Source organism: Anser brachyrhynchus (assembly GCF_964034855.1).
Source record: "Anser brachyrhynchus genome assembly, chromosome: 3".
Taxonomy (NCBI): Eukaryota; Metazoa; Chordata; class Aves; order Anseriformes; family Anatidae; genus Anser; species Anser brachyrhynchus.
The window spans coordinates 93,061,668-93,081,461 of record NC_137696.1 but is presented as its reverse complement, the minus strand read 5'-3'; the positions used below and the strand labels follow the sequence as shown (position 1 = coordinate 93,081,461).

The following is a 19,794-nucleotide window of genomic DNA, read 5'->3' as shown; positions in this document are numbered from 1 at the left end:
GTGTTTACATCATACAGCAGTTACAGCAGAAAACAATCTTATCTCTCCACTTGTAAGACTTGTACCTTCTTCCTGACTATAGTTTGTTCCAGCCAGCCTGGAATGAAGGAAACAGCTCGTTAGTCTGTGAAATCCAGTTGTCAGCTGGATGAGTGAGTCTCACCTAACACACCAGAGTAATTCCACTGCTTAAAAATGGAGCTCATTGGTCTGAAGTGGTGCAGTAAAAGGAGTGCCTCTGTTTAATGTTTAACATACATTTATAACATATGTTCAATTTTCCTATTGCAGTGGCTGGCTTTTGAGGCAGGGAAAGAGCACTGACTGTTGGTTTTAATGCAATGGCCTCACTGTAGCAAAATCTGCAAAAGGGATCTACAAAACCAGATGTACAAAAACAGATCCATATACACACAGAAGCATTTGGTTCTTCAGCATATATTCTCAGTGGCCTTTCTCACTGTACAGGACGTTTCTGAGACTGATTAGTGAGAGGACTTAAACACTTGAGGTGGCCTTATGGCATCATGGCTAAGTTTCACCTGCACTGATAAAAATATATCCGTATATTATACTACAGAAACCACAGGACCAGATTCAAAATTCTTTGAACACAGAGAAATTCAATACTTATCCAATTTCCACTGTCTGAGCTCATCACAAACCCAGACCTCACTTTTCAGAAGCATGAAGCAGTTTCAGTCCAAGACAGAGCAGCAAGTTGCTCACAGTCATAAACCACATTTTCAGTTTTCATACTCATTTGTCTTTCACTTCCACTGCAAAGCTGCAATGCTTCCAAACACAATACCACTGGAACAAACAGGGTTACCTGCAGAAAGGCTTCATTTTGGAATTATATCATTGCCAGCACAACCTCATTAAAACTGAGCCAGTGAATCCCACTTGGCTAAATGATAAAATGGAAGTTAATATCAACGTATCTGCAAGCAATGCTGATAGAATAATAAGAATCACCAACTTCACAGATTACAGAATCAGAGGCTACCACTCCAGTCACCTAGCTGACTCTAGCAAACATAGCTAACAGAACATGTTAAATAACTCCTTTGTGCTGTAGGGTTTTTTCCAGTTCTAATTCACAATCTTGGGACATCCCATCATGTTTTTCTGAAGGCAATTCTTTTTCCATCCTAACTCTGCATTACTTCTTACAATTTTACTCTTCAAATCAGTTTTTAGCTTCACAATGTAAGTCACCACAATTTATGGCATCTTCTCTTCAAAAACAGGTTAAGATATGGAGGTTTAGCTAAAGTTCAATTGTTTACCAGTTCACAAAAATAGTAGCTGCATATAGTGAAAAAGTTACAGTGAGAAGACCCGACTCAGTTCATGCTTCATGCAGTCTCACTGAATTCAGTGACTGCATTAAATAAAAGCCAAGGCAGAATCTAAACCCCAAAGACCAATTTTCCTGGAAGCCTGAAAAAGGATTTGCCTTCAAAAGTAAATTACACCAATTTTTCTGTCTGCTCTTAAGCTTCTACTCCCAAATTTTGGCTTTTTCATACAATAAAAAAAAAAAAATATTAAGGCAATCCAAATGGAAAAAATATGGAAAACTTAACTTGATAGAATGCACAGATGTCTAACAATAAAAACCTTTCTTTCCATATTTTAATGTAATATAAATATACAAGTCACTTTATTTTGGCTTCTTTAAAACATGGCTTTGCCACAACATGATTTCAGTATTAAAGTATCTGCTACCACAGCACAATTTTTTGCAAGTCTACTCTTGGACACTACAGTTAATGATATACGTTGGAAACACTGCAAACATAACTGTATATTTAAAACTGTTATTGATTAAGTCATTATTGAGGTCATTAAATAACAGAGGAAAATAATTTGTTTGGAATGGACTGTAATGAACACCAGTTACTGTAATATGTTAGTTCTGAAAAAAAAAATCCTTTGGAACTAAATGTCTTTTTTATAAGGCAAGGTAAGAGAGGGAAAGGGACTGGGATTCCTACCAAACCACAAGACCTAAATGGAAAATTCTGACTTCAAATAGTTGGAAACTGCTGACAAGACAACTTACCTACTAAGGGAAATTGGACTTTTTATGTGTTACACTACAACCGAGAACATTTCTTTAACATAACACACTAACTTGATTTGCACCTCATGTGTGAGGTGGAAGTTCACCGACAGCTTATTTTCTGTTTCACTAGAATCTCTCACAAGTGCTTTTGTATAAGGAGAGCAGCTGTGTTTGAGATGCAGTCCAACTGTAAGTCTGAAATTATTAGGATTCCATCAAGTATTATCTAAGCTACTACACTCAGAGTCAAGAAACATATTTACACTCCACAATAACAGTAGCATAATTTAGTGACCAGCAAACATACAAGTAGACCTATGAGACATTTTTCCTTCAGACTGAAACAAAATACCTAGCTGACTTGCTTACGTTAGGAAAAAAAAAATAATAATAATCTACCGTAATACTGAAGCAGTCATTCTGTTCTTTGGTTCACATGTTCAGAAATGTTTGTTGTACATCTGCTTCTCACCTGTTTGTTTAAGCAGGATGGATAAGGAGAGGGGAAAGACACTGCACAGTGGTAGAAGGAAAAGTGCTGGCTGGCAGGCTCTCAAGTGGTTAACGTTCAAATGACTCCTGCTTTTTCCTGACTGGAACTGGAAGCTAAAGAGTGGCCTTAATTGCATATAGCCCCCATGTCATCAGCATGTGAGGAAGCAGCTGGTTTTAAAAACGATTCCCTAACACACATTCAGTCCTATGATGCTCGGGAGTACAAAACACAGATGTAAGCCATGGTGAGTACATGGGGAAACAAAATGCTTGTACACACAATTCAAACCCCTAGATGAGGAAGGAAGCAAGCTAGTCACCTGTTTCAGCCATCCAGATTCTCCACAGCAGTCCTTAGCTCAGAACTGCAATCTGTTTACAGTACCCTATCCACCATCCCTACCATCGCTCCATGCAGACACAGTCTCAGAAACTAATTTGGTAACTCTCAGACAGTCTTACACCCAGCTCTGGACTTTTACGATGTCCAGTTTCCATATTAAGTTTTTCCACTATAGTATGCCAGAGACAAAATACAATATTAAAGTTGTTTCCCTGTGTCTACTTGGCTTGCTTCCCACAGTTCACAGGCAATTGCTGTTGTCATTGAACACAAGACCGTGTGAATCAGCTAAAATTTAAATGTTGACATTCATAAAAATCAAATGGCTTTATTCAAATGGCCTTTCCCCTCAGAAACATTTACACAGCTCCAGTTGATTTCAGTGGGAGCTGTACATGCAGTTTGGGTCAAGTTTAAACAATTTTCTATACATGTTCTTAAGACCAACTTTCAAAATTAACCTGCAGTGATAAATTTCATGCAAAGCCATGTTTGATAGAAGTTAAGCAGAGGATTGGTCTGTGCCAGCATCCTAAAAAAAATCAGAATCAGCTAAATAAATGACCCTTCTCTTGCAGAGGCATATACCAAAACTTTATGGTTTGAGTCCTGCCTTGTTTACAATGGCATACACCAAGAGTATCCCATTAAGTCAGTAGGCTAGGGCACTGCAGCAGAGGAACCGAGTGTACACATCAGATGAGATGGTGGCAGAATGCTTTCAGGTTGACTCCAGAGGTCAAATTCTCCTCAGCACTGGAGGAGACAACTACTTCTATCGGCTGATATTCTTCTTTGAAAGCTGCAAAGTAGTTGGTTACTCCTGGAGTATCAGCCTTCAAGCACACCGCCTATGTGAGAGAGGATGTGCACATGGTGTGGAAGTCCTGAAGGACTTGCTACACAAAAGAAATTCTCACTTGACCCTGTTAGAGCAAGTGTCTTGTGCTCCTGGGAATGAAAAAAGGTTGAGAAGATGAAAACCAGGAGGGTTCTGACTCATAAGACAGAGACTCTGTTCAGAGCACTCCTGAGTTCCCCACTGTAGGATAAGGCCAGCAGGAAGTCATAGTCCTTTAATATTTTAACCATCTGTTCCAACAGTTAATCAGTTAACACCACTCTCAATTGTCTAGAAACACCTTTTTGTTTGCTTTTGGGGGGGGTCATTTTTGTTTGTTGTTGGTGGTTTGTTGTGGTGGTGGTTTTGTTTTTTCTGATACATATTTAATTTGCTATGTAAAACTAAGATAATTTTCCAAAGATTATCAAATGTCAATTTCAAATGTCAGACTCAAAAATCTCAGCATGTGTAATTTAAAAAAATGCATGAAACAGCATTAAGTCTCCTGGAAACACTAAGTCCTTGTTTCTGTCAGGACGGAAGAAGCACTACACAGTTTGAGCATTACGTAAAGTTCCTATGATATGCTAAAAACCTCATTGTAAGAAAATGTCACTTGAATTTGTACTATTCTGCCTGTAGGAGGTCATTCATTTCTAAAGCATTCTTGTGTTACTGTAGAAACAGCTAAAATAAATCATTTATTTTCCAAAGAACTGCTATTAATTTTATTACCAAAATAAAAGGATTCCTCTACCAAAATCCTCAGACCTAAGCTTTAATAAATATATACAGCAGAAAATAACTTAAAACTAAAAAGTGTCATGACAACTTTTTTCTTTAGTACAGTGAGTGGAGCCTAATACTCATAGCACAAACACCCACTCCTAGCACAGGATGGCAGGATTGGGCCCTACACTCAAACATAAAGATTCTAAAGGGGAATGGACTGTGACATAAATCTCTATGAAATTTATCATCTGATTATAATAAACTATACCATGTGTTGTTTATTCTAAAATGTACAAATGTAAGAAGTAAAATGCATTGACATGCTAATGTAGACTAGCAATCTCATTTCTTTTAAAAGACCTACAGCCATTTACACCAAAACCATTTCTAGATTAGCAATCTCATTTCTTTTAAAAGACCTACAGCCATTTACACCAAAACCATTTCTAGATTAGAAACTTTACTGATATAAGTGAAAATATTTTCAAGTATCTAACCACTTAACTTTTTAACTTTTTTCTGAAAAAAAAAAAAAAGCTTCTTTGCTAAATGTCTCTGAAACTCGTTTTTAAAATGCTCCAGACTTTTCTGATCCATTTCTGCTTAGGGTCAGTAACTGAAATATTCTTAAAGCTGTTCTGAAAAATATGTAACGGCCAGCAAGAGGGCACTCATATCAGCAGCTTTTCAGACATTCATTATCCTTAAACATTTCTATACAGATTGCCTAATGCATTTGTTTTTCTTTAAAATAAGTGCAAATTATGAAAGCTAATCTATTTAGCAGTTAATGTACAGTATGTTCTTTTCATCTGACAGCAAACCTTTGGGCAGAAAATGAAATTCTTGTCAGACTTGCAACTACCTCTTCTAGAAAAAAAAAGAAAAAAAAAGAAAAAAAAAAAAGAAAAAAAAAAGCAGATTAGAAAAACAGTAGCCCTCACAAAATGCTCACTGACTGTTGCATTGACACTCACCACCCTCACCAGGTTTATCATTGCATTTTATTTTTGGTGTAAGATGATTTGAGTAAGACCTTATGACCAAACAAAAATTGAAAACCAAATGTGTTGTTCTGGGTGTTTAGGAATGAGGGGGAGACTTTTCCCTAAGGGTTTCCTGTGAGAATTTCTTGCTTGTTCTTAAATCTTTACCAAGTACCATCAAATATAATGATTAGTGCTAATTTGTTTAGTTACTCCAGTTGTCACAAGCCTTGCTTCATCAAATGGCAAACGCCAGCCTGCACTGGTTTAATTTATTTTAGCAGTTTTAATGTCTTTGTGTGAGCTGGGGGGGAATCACAGCCAACAAAATGTGTCTGAGGAAAAATTTTCCATGGCACTCTTATAGAAGGGCTCCAACCAAAGCTGTCTAGTGATAGATCACCCATGCACTTTTGAAAGAGAGAGTATAAAAGTGTAGCATTTTCTACAGCACATATTTTGCACATGCAGTTATGTTTAATGCAGTATGAAATATAAAGCTCCAGAATTTTCACCTCTGGATGGTACTTAATAACTGGAGACAAAATGAGCCAGTGAGTGAAAGAGGCTGTATGAAAGAGCAGGGCACTATAAATTTCCTAAAATCTGGATTACTGAAGGAAAACACAGTTTCTTTCCTTCAAGAGAGGGAAAAAAAAAAAAAAAAAAAAAAACATTATTTACTATTCCTATTACACAAAGGCAAAGAAGAAGTAAACTCGCTCTCTCTGAATACCTGTATGGTATGGAACATTTATTTATGATTAATTATTTGCTAAACTGTCTACACTGTGTTGTCTGTGAACGGTTCACAAAACTCAGCTGCTCTGGCATGTGTTTGTCTCTGGGATGGACCAGATAGCTATGCAAACCATTTATAGAGGAGAATATCTAGTTACTGGGGGAGTATATGCCCTCTTTGTTTTATGTGGAGAAACAGTAAGGGCACGCATATACTTAGAAAAGAAAATGAAAAATGAAAAGAGAAGCAGAGTACCCAGCTGTTAAATGTTATCAACTACATGGAATGATTACTGGGTTTGTGTGGAAGGATTTTTTGTGTATCCTGAAGCAAACACACCACCTAAAAACACTGACAAACTGCCGGGTAGGACAAAGCAGAGGTGGGACTTCCAAGAGCAATTATTAACTGCTCCAAATACTTTGGAGATAGCATATGCAACTGAAGGACTTGAATGCCTAGGGAGACATGTTTCTGCAAATCACGTTACAGCAGTTTTAAAAATTACCAGCCATAAGGGCCAGTTTTTCTCTGCTGAAGGCTACTCTTGCAACTGAGATAAAATAACTGCCGTGTGAGATCTCCTACTACATGCAAAGTAAATCATTACTGAAGGCAGTAAGAATGTTTGTCTACACCCTTAATCACAGGGGACCATTTAGTGATTCAGTAAAATTCCATAAACATCTGAGAGTTTGGATTTTTCATTTCCTGCCACTTGACTATACAATAGCTGGAGAAGCTACTGTATCCTCAGTTCCTCCTTTCTCACTTTGCTACCAGAGCTGAAATTACTACACGCAAACTGACTTCTCTTCAGACTACATATCAATACCATAAACTCACAACTGTCCCAGTTTGAAAGGCAATCTCAGCCCTAGCTCTTGATATGTTGATGAACTGAAGTGGCCAGCAACTGTGGCATCACTGACTGAATGGCTTTGGTGAGAAGCCATATGGCAAAGACATTAAGTAAGCCCCACTGGGATTCCTGATACAGGAAAATGCTTAAGTACTCAGTACTTCGGTGCTGTTGGCAATCAAAAACACTCACTGCACTATTTTGTTTCTCAGACACTATGGCTCACGGAAAAACCAACTGAAATACTAAACACTTTTTTATGCTTCCTTTCACAGCTTTTTTGTCATTACTGTTGATAAGTTTATTTCTCCAGGAGTTAAGATCTGTCTCATTCCAAGCCTCAGTCAGACAAGTTATTTCAGCTAACGATTAGTCAAGTACTCACTTCACTGACCTGAATAACTTTTCAACAGAGTCCCACCATGTTTGTCTTGACTTCCCAGGCAACATGACTTCTTTTTTCAGCTATATTTCTATACTAGGGTTTAAAATTTGAGTGTTATCTTTTGGTTACCAAAATTGCAGTCTTTTCATTCTTAGTTGCCTGGTTTTCTTCACAACCTTTGTCTTTTTATCCTCCAGTGAGTTAAGACAGTACTATACATTGAAATATTGTCCTATAAGCACTTTAACAGTACCTACTTTCTTACCATTTATTGGTCAGTCTTTCAAAGTATCTATTGACTGTGTCCAAAGACTTTTGGCCTAATTCAAATATTTTTAATACTCCATGAAACTGCAGATATGCTGCAATACAAGGTGGATGTTCCATGAGGAAACATCATGATTTAGGCTTCTACTGTTTTGCAAAAATAAATTTGTATTCTGTTCTTTACCTTTGATCACTCAGTAATTACAGACAACTGCATATGCTCTTACTAACAATTTAGATAACCAAGCAATATTTAATAGACAGCTTTAATACAAAAAGTAACATTTTCTGGAGAGCACTGTGATAGGGTTTTCAAATCCAGCTGAATTGTCAAAGAATATGTCATACCTATCTAAATGGTAAACATAATTTTTAGTTTGTTTTTCTCCCAGATGAGAAACTGAATAGAAATTCAGTTCAGTTGTATCAAGTATGCTAATTTATTCATATTTATTACAAGACTAAAACTATCACAGAATTTTTGACACAAGGTTTTAACCATCTGCTTAGAGTAAAAACTTTTACAGGAAGGCCTCTGTGTCCCTCTAGGTGCAACATCCATTTTAAACTCCATCTGGTTGCATAAAAAAAAAAAAAAAAAGAAAAAAAACAGTCCTGAACTATAATCAAATATTCTTTCAAGTTCTTTGACTTTTTAACCAGTTTTCAGATTGTTTTTCTTCCTATCAACAATTTATCATAGCAGTCTGCAGGAAGTCCAAATGAGAATCTGAGCCCTCCTGCATGAGGGAGTACTGAAAGGACAAGACAATCTCCGCCTGTGACTGAATTCTGTTTATCTAATGACTCTGTCTTTTCAATTCTGCTGTGTTTCACTTACGGCTCTCCTGGTTTTTGAATGCATTTTAACTGAAGCTCTAGGCAATGCCTTAAAAGCCTTCCCTGTTGTTCAAGTTTTATGACAGAGTAAAAAGCTAGGTTTATCTCATGAACTCAAAACGCACCTGATATCTCAAGAGCACCACATTAAAAAAGAGGTCCGGCCAGGCAGTGAAAGCCAAGGGAGTTTCAGCACGAATTGCAAGGTGCCTGATACACAAAGACAGGGTGAAGTCATCACAGAAAGTAGGGGCATTGTATTGTTGTCTGAGACATAGGTAGTGGCAGTGGGGAGCTGGAGCGTAACACTCAGCTCCTCCTTCTATAGTCAGTAGACTGAGAAATACTCCTTTGAAGGGAAAACGAGATCTTAGATGGACTACCTGCCTTCTGGACATATCTGCCTTTCTTCATTAATCACAGAAGAATCCTAGAGAGTCCACGCTGCAAACTTCAGCATTTAAATAAGTGCCTAAATTTTACCGGGATGAAATCATCCCATTAAAAAATTACTGGAACTGATTTTTTTACGGTTTCCTATTTAAAGCAGGTTTCCTGGTTTGTTCTTTAATCTATGGCATAAACAAAAAGTTAAACTGATGGGGAAACTGAGAGCCAAGTACGTCCTTACTATAACTCCTTTAGTGTCAATGGAGGAGTTTTAATTCCACGTAATTCATCTGTAAGATGTTTTCAAGTACCATCCCTACAGAGCTGGAATGCCAGGCCTTAGCAATACATACCTGGCCAGCAAAGAGCACAGTCACACTTCCTTTCATGGCCTAGGAGGCAGCCTTCCCTATCCCCTGACAATTAACAGATGACACTGAGAATGCTCACAGGGAACAAGTCGGGGAAATTCTCCACTCAAAGGCAGAATGAGAGCAGCCTGCCCTCCTTATAAGTCTCTGGCTCTACCTTACCAGCACGCTGTTAATGCTCAGCCCTGGGTTCTTACTCCTATAGTTAAAAGCAGGATATGTTTCATTATTCCTATACTGAGTCCAGATGTTGCTTATCTAATAAAAAAAAAAAAAAAGGTCCCTGAACATCTTTCAGTCGCGGTACAGAAGAAACCCTGCAGATTTTCAAATGGATGATATATTTTAACCCTATTAATTAATCCCATTACGTTAATAACAATCTGCCATCAAAACTACTCAAAAGTTGAGTTATAAGGCAGAATATCTCAGAGGCTGGTGTAGAAGAACACTGCTTCTGGCAATACCTTTTTCCAAGAGACCACAACCAGTGACTAGACCCCATTGTTTTCTTCAATGGACAGTAGGTTTGGAAAAACCCTGTAACATAGGAGAATGTGTTTATGCCTGCTTTTCATTCACATATCTACTTCTGTAGATATCTCAGGAAGACAGTACATTTTAAGACAACTTAAGCAGTAACAATATAAATAAATGAATGACTGTACAGAAACAGAAAAACAATTACCTTCAAGTGTTTCTCCCTCTCCAGAAAGGGCCTCTCCTGCTCCAGAGGCATACAAGGCAGACACAGTCAGTGCATACCTAGTGGCTTCATCTAAGCCTTTCAGCACTTTAGAGGTAGTATCACCTTTCACAGTCAATTCCTTAGTTTCACCTCCCGCAACTGGTGTGTAAGTTATAAAGTACTGCTGCACTTTTCCAGGAGCAGCACTCCAAGACAGCTTCATTGTTGATGTTGTAGCATCAGAAACTCGCAGATTTCTTGGATTTCCTCGAACTGCACCATAGAAGATATTGAAAACAAGTTGAAGCAAGATTAGTTCCTTGGTTTATTTTTTAAGTTACTTCAACATGGGATTTAATGCTGAAAATACAATTCTTGAATAGCCTGCACTAGCACTAATATAGTATAACTTTACTGTAACCAGGACTGTACAATTCCATTCCCATCTTCCTTACGCTAAAATGCCCAATAAAGTCATTTTGCTCCCTTTTTTTTTTTTTTTCTACAGGCTCTATCCCGGAACGCTTACACATATTAACACCTGAATATAAGCTCACACCAAGATCCATCAAGAATCAAGCCAAAGACCAGCAATGAGATGTCAAATTAACAACTTAAGGCTTCCTACTCAGTTATTTTTGATGATAGTTATTTCTGGTGTTTAATAAACTTAAAATCTCAATTAAGTTTCACTGATGACCAAGGCATTTGTAATGTGTCTATACTCCTTGGATTTAGTTTAATAAGGCATTAAACCCATTACAGAATCATACAATTTATGTCTAAGCCAGCGTTAGGGCTACAGTGATAATTAATAAATCAAATGCTTCATTCATTCTTTGCTTTCCATTCAGAAGCACAAATGGCCTGAACTTGCTGAAAAGAAACATAACTTACATCATTGGCAATAGGAAGAATAATCATAAGGACAATTAAACATACAGGTAGATTCTTCACCCAAATTTCCTTGGCATATTTGATGTTGGAGAATCAATATATTATGTTTCAAAAAGAAATATAACAGTTTTGATAAATTATATTGTTTTAGATTACCTCTCAATGAGGTTTGAGTAATTTTATAATTCTTTGTTCATCTGGCATAATACATATGGCCAATATGGGTTATTCTCTTTTCAATGTGAATATGTCAACATGCAAGGAATTTTTATCAAGTATACTACATTCATAGCATCAATTACATACCTTCATCAGTTTTTGCATATCCATTCAGAGCATTCCCAGGCCCAGACTGATACTCAGCAATAACAGACACTTCGTATCTTGTATCTTGAATCAGGTTCTGTAGAGTAGTTGATCTTTCATTTGCTGAGACAGTCACTTGTCTCCTTTCTCCTCCAGTAAGTGGTCTATATACAAGCCTGTACCGTAAAACATTTCCTGGAGCTGGAGTCCAGCCAACCATAAAGCTATCAGTAGTTTCATCTGTTATCCTTAAGTTTCGAGGAGCACCTTTAACTACAAAAAAAATATACACATATAATTTGTAAATATTTGCTTTTGATCAAGCAGTCCATGAAGTGAAATCATATCAACCATTTTATTAGCTCATCCTGTTTAACAAAACAACAGCTTACATTGTCATCCCATCCATTTTAAGGTATACAAACCATTAGTCATTTCTGAAAATTTAAGGCCAGAGTTACAATCAGCAGTGCAATAGAGTTGTCTCCAAAAGTACATTAATCTCAGTTTATACAACCACTTCTGAAACTTAAGACAGTCTGACTGTGTTTAGCAGTGACAGCAGAACTTTAATATCTAAGGGACTTTGGGGCACACTGTGGGGAAATTGCTTAACTACAAATTGTAGAGATTTCACTGCTGTGGCTATTTGCTTCTGTACCACCTCCGTGTACAGATAATTATCAGATACATCAGACTACACCCAGGCAGCTCTCCTATTTTAAAGAAATATCCGAAGTAAATGTAAAAGGAAAAAAAATCAAACACCAAAATAATTCCACTCCTTTAAGTTAAATTTTCACCAAAAAAAAAAAAATACATTAAATGAAATGTGAGTTGCATCTACTGTTTAAAAAAAAAAAATCTGAATGAAGTCACGACCTCAAAGACAGGAAATAGTTTGTTATCCCAGAATAATAAAAAAACGTGGTGGACTATTTAACTAGTCCTTGAAAAAATATATGTCTATAACTCGTGTCATTTCATATGAACCATTTCATGAGTGGGTGCACCAAAGCATGACTTGACTATTCCAACATACATTAGAATATAATGTACTGCAAGTCGTCTAGCAGTATTTAGCACTGTAATTTAGAAAAAAAAAATGTTTTTGTTTTCATTGTTTACTATCTAAAGTATTATTCAGCTGGAACATAATGTGCCAAAAGTGTTGTTCTTCAGTGTTCAAATACAGACCTGTTAAGAGTGGAGCAATTCATAACCCTAGTTTTAGAGAGAAGAATTTGTTTTCTACTGATCCGAAACACGATACTCAATTTGAAATTCTTTAAAAGACTGAAACAAAAGTTCACTGTCAAGAGGGCTGTCTGGCCCAAACTGCTAGTGAGATCTGCATGAAGAGCTGCTGAAATTTACATGATATAGAACTCAGTCTTCTCAGACTATCTAAGATTTCATCTAATTAAAATGCTGGCAATTATTTAAGGCAGTATCAATCACAACATGGGAACAGTTTATTTTTATTAAAGCTATTCCTTCTCTGTCCCTTACATTCACAAGCCGCATGTTCTATCAGCCAAGAATTTGTCTTGGAAGAGGAAAGTTATGTGTGGCAAAAACATTCTGACTGGTACAGTCATGGAAATATGCACACCAACAGTGAAACCTGTATCTTCCAAACTTGCCATCCAAACTAAGCAATTTTATAAAAGTGTATTTCTATGAATCCTAAGAGGAAAGTGCAATTAACAAATTTCCATGCTGTTTCATTGCTCCCTTGGAATCACTTACATCATCAAAGGTCACTAATGACAGCATGGAAAAACAAAGCAGAGTGGATCAATATTAAAGAAAAAAGCCTGGTTTAGACTAGACTGAGTATCCAACTACTGGAAAAGAAAATCAAAATTACTGTGATCCTTCTCCTTTAAATTAGTGGAAATGCATCTTGGCAACTCTGCCAAGAAAAAAAGTATAGCTACCATGTTTAAATTTACAGTCATTGATCACATAAAGTCACGCTGACATCAATGGAAGTTTTGAATCAGTAAAAATTACTGGATCAGATCCATGAGGTTCTGATGAAAAACAGCTGACCTAACCTCAGCCCCCTTCAATTCTATGGCATATGAAATAGAATTTCTGTGAGCGCAAGTTAAAGATGTAGAGACAGCAAATTGCATAGGTACATTCTTGTCTTTAAATGTTTTGAAGTCAACATACATTCCTGCATCACAGTCTGATGCCGGGGAATTTATTATTTACAGCACAACATTCACATCATTTCATTCATAAATAGATCACTGCAGAAAAACACAGCAGGGAAAATAAAATCCAATATTAACAATTTAATATTGGCCTATTATTGGAATTTTATATCTTTAGAAAATGCATTAAGACAATAACATTTATTCTCATCCCATGTAATAGTACAGCCATCTCAGTCTTCAATGGCTGCTTCACGTAGACCAGTTCTCTCAATGAAGCAAATTCTTATTTGAACACATGGCATTTTGTATCTGAGAATAATGGAAGCCTACCTTCTAAGGTGGTTTCCTCTCCATCCAAAGGAGGGCCATCACCATCTTCATATTCAGCTATCACACTGACAGCATAAGTAGTCTCAGGTAGCAAGTTGGTGAGAACTGAGCTAGTACTTGAAGCTGGTACCGAAACAATGAATTCATCTCCACTGACTGCGACTTTATATTTGATGAGATAGGACAAAACCTCAGATCCAGCTGGAGACCAGCTCACTTTGAAACTGTCAGATGTTACATCAGAAAAGACCATATTCTTTGCAGGTATGTAAGCTGTATGGAAATAAAAAACACACAGGTGAGACATACTTTCTGGATTATTTTTTTAAACACAGAATCTCTAAGATCAGTGAAACACATCCCTCAATTATTTGGTTTATTCTAATTGACAATATATTTTGTCATATGTGCAACAGTTCTTGTTTTCCATACTTGCTTATGGCTATCAAATTTCATGAAGATGATATCTAGGTTGTCTCAAATGATGTGACAATGAGTAGAAGCACCAACTCAGTGATTTCTAGGTCGAATGAGAGCAATTCATCTAAAAAAAAAATGTACTTATGAACACTTAAGTTAGAATCTGATAATCAAGTTGGGTTCTCTCTTTCGCATGTCTCATGAACAACAATAACATTTTGCCCGCAGTGGAAACTAAGAATCCTTGTTTGTTTGTTTGTTTTCAGATCAAGATTAGAAATAGGACAAAATAAATCCCAGTATTTTTTCAGGAATGGAATCAAAAGGGAAACAAGGAACTTGACATGAGGCACAAACACAAACCTGACATCCTGGGCTTGTTTTGGCTGGCCTAGTCAGCCTAACAGTGGGGATGTTAAGACTGCTTGAGCCCTCTAAAACAAAGGCTGTTTTGCTGGTTTGTTCCTCAAAGCTATCCTGAAACAAAAGGCTTATTTTTAAAGAGAGTGGGGTTTTCATTACTGGGGACTATTCAACATTAGTGTTCTAATAAACATAGGTAGAGACACTGAGGGTGCAACTAATCTCAAGTAACTTTAGCTGACCAAAATTTAGTCATTTAGAATTTTTTTTAATGGCAAACATTAACCAAATTCACCAAATTTGGATACACATGAAGACTTTCATATCCTACTTTATTTAAGGCTGTATGTCAGAATGAGCTCAATGTGACCTAGCATTAACTGTCTTATATTGTCCTGTCTAAGCCCATCTCTACAGCTGGGGATGACAGAAGCCCAGTTTCAGAGGGACATGCACTGTATCATAAAAATTAATTGAATCACCTTTAAAATTCTAAAATGTGAGCTTAGATTAGCTACCTCATTTTGGACAGCTAAAGAATGGACCTAGGAAGTAATGTTTTACTCAGGATGTAATTGAACCTCCTTTACTACAGCGTAAAAGCAGAGCACATCCACTGAGGTCATTCCAGATCAATACACACTAATAAGTTTCTAGGTACCCAGGAAGGGAGGAAAAAAATATTTCTCCAATATTTTTTTCATCTCTATTTCTCCATTATTGCTTTCAATATGCTTGAAAATAATAACCAAATCCCTGGCTACTAAAATTATCATTTGTATATGGTCAATGTCATCATCAATTCTTGTATGTATCTACAACAACAAAACATTGAGTCACATTTTTTTTCATTGCATTTTCTGTATTTCTCCAAGTAATAGTAGTTACTTACATTTTTTCCTTATAGCAGCAAGTTCCTGCTCAATCCGTAGGCAGACAGACTGTGTAAGCTCAAATGATATTCTTTGGAAAGCATCAAAATCTTCCACTGTGTAAACATGGGTTTCAGCAGGAGGTGATGCAATTGCTTCTAACTCTGTACGCACTGCATCCTTCACACCAACTGCAAAGATTTCTACATCTGCATCCCTCAGCTTTATTGCTGGTTCTTTAAAAGCGTCTGATGATTTTCCATCAGTAATAAGAATCATGACTCTTGGCACATTTGGTCTTGATCCTTTGCTGGTAACAAATACTTTTTCCCTCACGTATGTCATCGCTTTGCCTGTGTTGGTAGATCCACCTCTGTAGGGGAAGGTGTTAATAGCCTGAATTATATCTTCCACTCGGTTGTATCTGTTCAAAGAAAACTCCATATGGGGGTCTCTGCTGTACTGGACAAGACTTATCTGTACTTTTCGAGGCGATATCTCAAAGCTTTTAACTAACACTTCCAAAAAGGCTCTTACTTTAACAAAATTGGCGATACCAATGCTGTAGGAGCCATCCACTAAAAACACAACATCAGCTTTTACATCCACACCACGTGAGCATTCTGTAAAGAAAAAGATTCACCACTATAAACAGGTATTCAACAGCCAAAGCATTTCAATTGCATCTGCAGCTCATGCATTATATCCTGTTGTTTATGACAGTAATAAACCATTCCAAGTAAAGCTCTTTCTTATAAACAATAAAGGTATGATACTAAAGCAAGCATCAGAGGTTCAAACAACAAAAAGCTACTGTGTGAAAATAACACAGTAGTTCCTAACTCACCCACTTGAACTTTTACTTGTTGTGTTTTTTCCATTATAGTTATTGGCTCACTGGGGGTCAGTCCTTTCATTGCAAAAACATTAATTTGGTACTCTGTGTCTGGAGAGAGATCTTTAACATTCAGAGCAGTAGTCTGAGGACCCACATTCAGTGCATGTTGTTTTCCACCAGCTATCATTGGAATGAACTGTACCCGGTAGCCAGTTATTTGACTTGTGGATGGATCCCAAGTGATCCTAACAGATTTTGAGGAGATCTGAGCAGCTACTAGATTTGAAGGAGGCTCCACCACTGAAAGAAATTGAAAACAAACCAAAATATTAGTTACAATTATAAACAGGTTTCTTTGCACATTTTTATTTCTGAAATAAATGTAGTCATTTTTGCTTAATCTTTATTAAAAAACACATCTATTTTTAGCATAAATAAACACAACTGAATTACAGAAAAGTCCACATGGGGCATCAGTGAGAGGTAAGAAATATAAGGAATGCATCTGTAGTACCCCAAGTGTAGCAGAAGTTCCAGGAGAAATGCTGTCTTGCTCTAATTCTGTTTCAATCAGAATCGAAAGCTACATCCACAGGAATATACTAGAGGAATTGAACAAATACAGACCTGAGCAGAGCACTATGAAAGCTGAGTCATTCTACTGCCATTTTGGGCAAAGAATAGCTATTTACTCAGACAGAATCTTACAGAGCCAGAAGGTGGCAATGATACAGCTTAATTTCTGTGTTGGTTTTTTTTGTTTTTTTTTTTTTTTTTCAGTGTTCTCCAGTTTTCATTCCTTGGTTTTAACCTATTACACATTCTGCCCCTTCACCAAGCAGATTTTTCCCTTTGGTACATTTTTCCACAGAAGTGAAGCCAGTGTTCAAACTGGCTGTATAAGACTCTGATAACTGAACAGCATTGTGTTACCCTTGAAACTACGGAATAATGGAGCTATTCCAAATCTACTGTCACATGTTCTGTCCTCCTGTATTTAAATGCACAAAGCTGAAACATGTTTTCCACACTTGCAATGGATCAAACTTCAGAAACAGAGCAAAGGAAGTAGGGCTAGTCCCCTTAAACATGCATAAGAATAAATTGATGCCAATAAATGCATTTATATAAAGTATCTCACCTTCTTCTCCACTAACCAATTCACCCAGCTGTTCATCAACACCAGAGCACACTTGCAAGATGATTTCATTCTGTATATCTACAATTCCGTCAAAATTAGCCACATTGAAGACATGTTTCAGTGAAGGCTGAGATGCAATTAGCTTTAGTTCTTTCGCATCTGCTGCTTTGATTCCTAGAAGACACAATAGACAGGACCATGTTAAGTGGCCATTAAATACAGCCATCTACGAATGTGAGTTTAATTCAGTTCTGTCATTATCAATAACAAAACGACTAAATAAGTTAATACAATGTCGCAATATAGTCCATTTTCAACATGAGAAAATAATGTGGTACCTCCAGTAAGGCCAAGGGTCATTAGCATTTGCAAACCTTCTTAGTCTCCAGGTAGTTGTTACTGAATTACTATCAATTAATACAACTATTATGTTCCACTCTGGAGGTTACAAATGGCCCATTTCAAGGCACACACATGTGGAAACAGTAGTATAACAAAACTTTAAACCCAGAATTTGTAAAACGTATAACCTACTGCTTTAGAAATGCTAATCACTCAATCATTAAAAAAATTCAACATACCCAAAGAAAAGACTTCAACTCCTATGTTGCGAAGCTCTCTTGCAGGAATTTCAACTTCATCTTGAGCTTTTCCATCCGTAATGACAATTGCTACTTTGGGAAAGCCTTTTCTTGCTCCAGCAGACTCGGTGAAGGTGTTTTTAACCAGGTAATCAATAGCCTCACCTGAAAACAACACAAGTTGTGCTCTTATTAGACAAAAATGAACTAGGATTTAAAGCAAATTTCTCATAAAAAATGAAATAAACACATATGAGAAATCTGTACCTGTCATTGTGTTGCCACCTTTGTAAGGTATCCTTTTAATTGCATCAATAAGATCATTTTTTCTGAAATACTGATTTAAATTGAACTCTGTTCTCGTATCTGAACTGTACTGAACAACTCCAACTCTTGTCTTTTCTTCCCCAATGTCAAAAGCTGATATGAGGGCAACCATGAAGTCCAGAATATATCTGAAGTTATTTCTCCCTACACTCCATGAACCATCTACCAGGAAAACTAAATCTGTTGTTGCACTTATGGAGCATCCTAGAACACACACAAACAAAACAAACAAAAAAAAAGGCAACAAAAAACTTTGTTAGCAGATGAGCAACTTCATTCTTACAAATCAGTGAGAAATGTCTGACAGAAACTTAGTAGATAAAAGTCAAAATCAACAGATAATGAATAAACTCGCATTCTTATATAGAATATCTTATTTGAGGAAGCATTATTCACGTAGGTGAACACAGATAAGAGCCTTTTAGCTGATGTTACCAAAAAGCAACTGTCACCTACAAACTCAATTTTGAGACACCTCTCATTCTGTTTCACAAGATCTGTTCTCCTACAGCAGATGACAACTCACACATAAAACTTTTTGAAATAGTTTGATGTTATGGGAACGTATCATTTTGTTACCATTTCTGCTTTCCATCTCTATCTCCCCATAGTAAATGCAGTTTCTTCTGCAATGTCTTGTATCCATAAGATGATGACCTTTGTTGATAGGACTAAGACATTTGTGGATTTCCTTAATTAGTTGTATGAAATTTCAAGTTTGAGAACCAACTTTGCAGGTCATCCTTTCACTGTAGCTACAAATTCCTTCCATCCCAGTCTCTTCCAAAGTTTTCTTAATTCTGGACAACTTTAAAAGTTAACTTTATTGCTAAGTAACAAAGGAAAACAGTTTAACTTTATAGGGCCCTTGATCCAGATCTAAATTATCTCTAAAACATCAGATAAACTGAAAGGCAAAACATCTTACTTTGTAATTGAGTCTCAACCTTCTTTTCCTCTGGTATTCCTGGACCACCTGTCTGAACTGCACAAAGCACAACACAGGCAGAATTAATGGAGGACATTAGGTTAATTTGTTAACATCAAAGAAAAGTGTGTAAGGAATTAGCGACACAAATCTGACAAGCCTCAGAACGTGAATACATGAATGAAAGTTATGAATACATCCACTGTAATTTTAGAATTGATGGCATAGCATTCAGGGCAACACAAAATACAGAAAATAGAATAATTAGGAATCCTCTGTACTTGTACATCTCTAGGTAATATCCTGAAAATTAACTGCAACATCCCTAGATGAAATACCCCTCTCTAACACATTGGGAAACTCATCATAAGTAATTTTCCTGTGGTTGTTTGTGTAGTCTGAGACGTGACAAAATGTGTCATGGAATATAGTCTGCTGCGTTTAACTTAAAATTATTAAATATAAATGATTAAAAAACTCAATTCCATAATTTATTTTTATTATTTTTTTTAATCTTCACAGAAATCCAGTCCAATTCATTTCTTAACTGAGGTCAATGACAGTCTTCCCTTTGAATGCAGATGCTGTTGATAGGAAGTAA

At 36.6% G+C, this 19,794-nt stretch overlaps 1 protein-coding gene across 8 annotated transcripts in view; it reads right to left on the bottom strand.

Annotated features, from left to right (window-relative positions):
- Window positions 1–19,794, bottom strand: part of COL12A1 (collagen type XII alpha 1 chain) — a 97,518-nt gene that overhangs the window by 64,726 nt on the left and 12,998 nt on the right. For 5 of the 8 annotated variants that reach the window (XM_080584496.1, XM_080584492.1, XM_080584495.1 and 2 more), the window contains exons 5-13: window positions 19,194–19,250; window positions 18,206–18,469; window positions 17,939–18,103; window positions 17,358–17,531; window positions 16,226–16,516; window positions 15,399–16,001; window positions 13,724–13,996; window positions 11,223–11,495; window positions 10,020–10,292 (exon numbers count right to left, since the gene is read on the bottom strand). The exons of the other annotated variants lie outside the window; for them this stretch is intronic. In XM_080584496.1, the coding sequence (XP_080440622.1) occupies window positions 10,020–10,292; window positions 11,223–11,495; window positions 13,724–13,996; window positions 15,399–16,001; window positions 16,226–16,516; window positions 17,358–17,531; window positions 17,939–18,103; window positions 18,206–18,469; window positions 19,194–19,250 (2,373 nt within the window). The remainder of the gene's footprint in view (window positions 1–10,019; window positions 10,293–11,222; window positions 11,496–13,723; window positions 13,997–15,398; window positions 16,002–16,225; window positions 16,517–17,357; window positions 17,532–17,938; window positions 18,104–18,205; window positions 18,470–19,193; window positions 19,251–19,794) is intronic. 8 annotated transcript variants of the gene reach the window in all.